Source organism: Sphaeroforma arctica (genome assembly GCF_001186125.1).
Source record: "Sphaeroforma arctica JP610 unplaced genomic scaffold supercont1.242, whole genome shotgun sequence".
NCBI lineage: Eukaryota > Ichthyosporea > Ichthyophonida > Sphaeroforma > Sphaeroforma arctica.
In genome coordinates, this window is record NW_014040316.1 from 55,163 (window position 1) to 56,260 (window position 1,098).

General features: G+C 41.1%; 1 protein-coding gene across 1 annotated transcript in view; it reads left to right on the forward strand.

The window, feature by feature from the left end:
- The window catches only part of SARC_04366 (hypothetical protein), a 5,322-nt gene that overhangs the window by 1,664 nt on the left and 2,560 nt on the right, over positions 1-1,098 (forward strand). Inside the window, exons 2-3 of the mRNA XM_014301806.1 lie at positions 173-335; positions 779-877. Of these exons, the coding sequence (XP_014157281.1) occupies positions 174-335; positions 779-877 (261 nt within the window). The 5' untranslated portion in view covers position 173. The remainder of the gene's footprint in view (positions 1-172; positions 336-778; positions 878-1,098) is intronic.

Sequence of the window (1,098 nt, forward strand, 5' to 3'; positions counted from 1 at the left end):
GTGTGTGTGTGTGTATGTGTGTGTGTGTGTGTGTGTGTGTGTGTGTGTGTGTGTGTATGTGTGTGGGTGTGTGTGTGTGTGTAAATCGGTCGTTACAACTACCACATATAAGTAAATTCGAGTATTCCGATCAACCTTCTCACACTGACCAATCTTCTCATACCTTCAACAGCATGACCGTCGACGAGAAAAGTATTTCGCGCAAGTCAAAGCAGGTTGTTATCAAAGGAAACTTGCAGAAACTCAGCTCAGGCCTGTTAGGTGGTTGGCAGAAGCGCTTCTTTGTTCTGTATGCCGACGGCCGCCTTTGCTATTTCAAAAAGCAGGCCGACTTTGTATGTAATATATGCATACATAAACAATTATTGTAAACGTGTAGACAGAATATTGAGACGTGTGCATGTGCCCGTTCTAAACGATGGAGACTTACAAGTAACGTCTTAGACATGTCACGTTCACTACGTGGATTTGCAACTTGACCTTGTTTGTGATTCCATCATTTCCTACCTCGAATGAATATACGAAAAGTTCACATCAATTCAGCGATTGCTATGGCCATACTTTGTACCTCATGCATAACCTCATGTATCCCGTTTTTTAGAATGGGTACAATGATTGCCACATTACAAACGATTAAACTATTTCCCATACTTCAATCGATCATGAGCACCAATGAACTCACAGTAGGAATGCGAGCTCGGCAAACGCAATCACCAAACCGTTACCTTCCCGCTATCTATGCTGGGAATCTTACAAAGTAACTTCTCTCAACATCTAGGATGCGGGACAGGAAGAGATTTCGGATGTTAACCTGAAATACTACCAGAACATCTCCGATGTGACTCTGGTGGAGGGGTCTAAGAAGAATGTATTTGTGGTATGTTACATTCATAGCGATAAAGGTGTAACGTTATCCTTCACGATTGTCAGCAAAGACATTCCACCAGTGATGTATTGCAGAGCTGGTGTGTTAAAACTTTTTGTATTTACTCCCATCCGGCCAGTATTATATAACTGCTATATAAATGCAGTGAAGAGACCAGACTATGTGTCCCTGGTTAAAAATATAAGAAACATTTTTATAAAACACATACATAT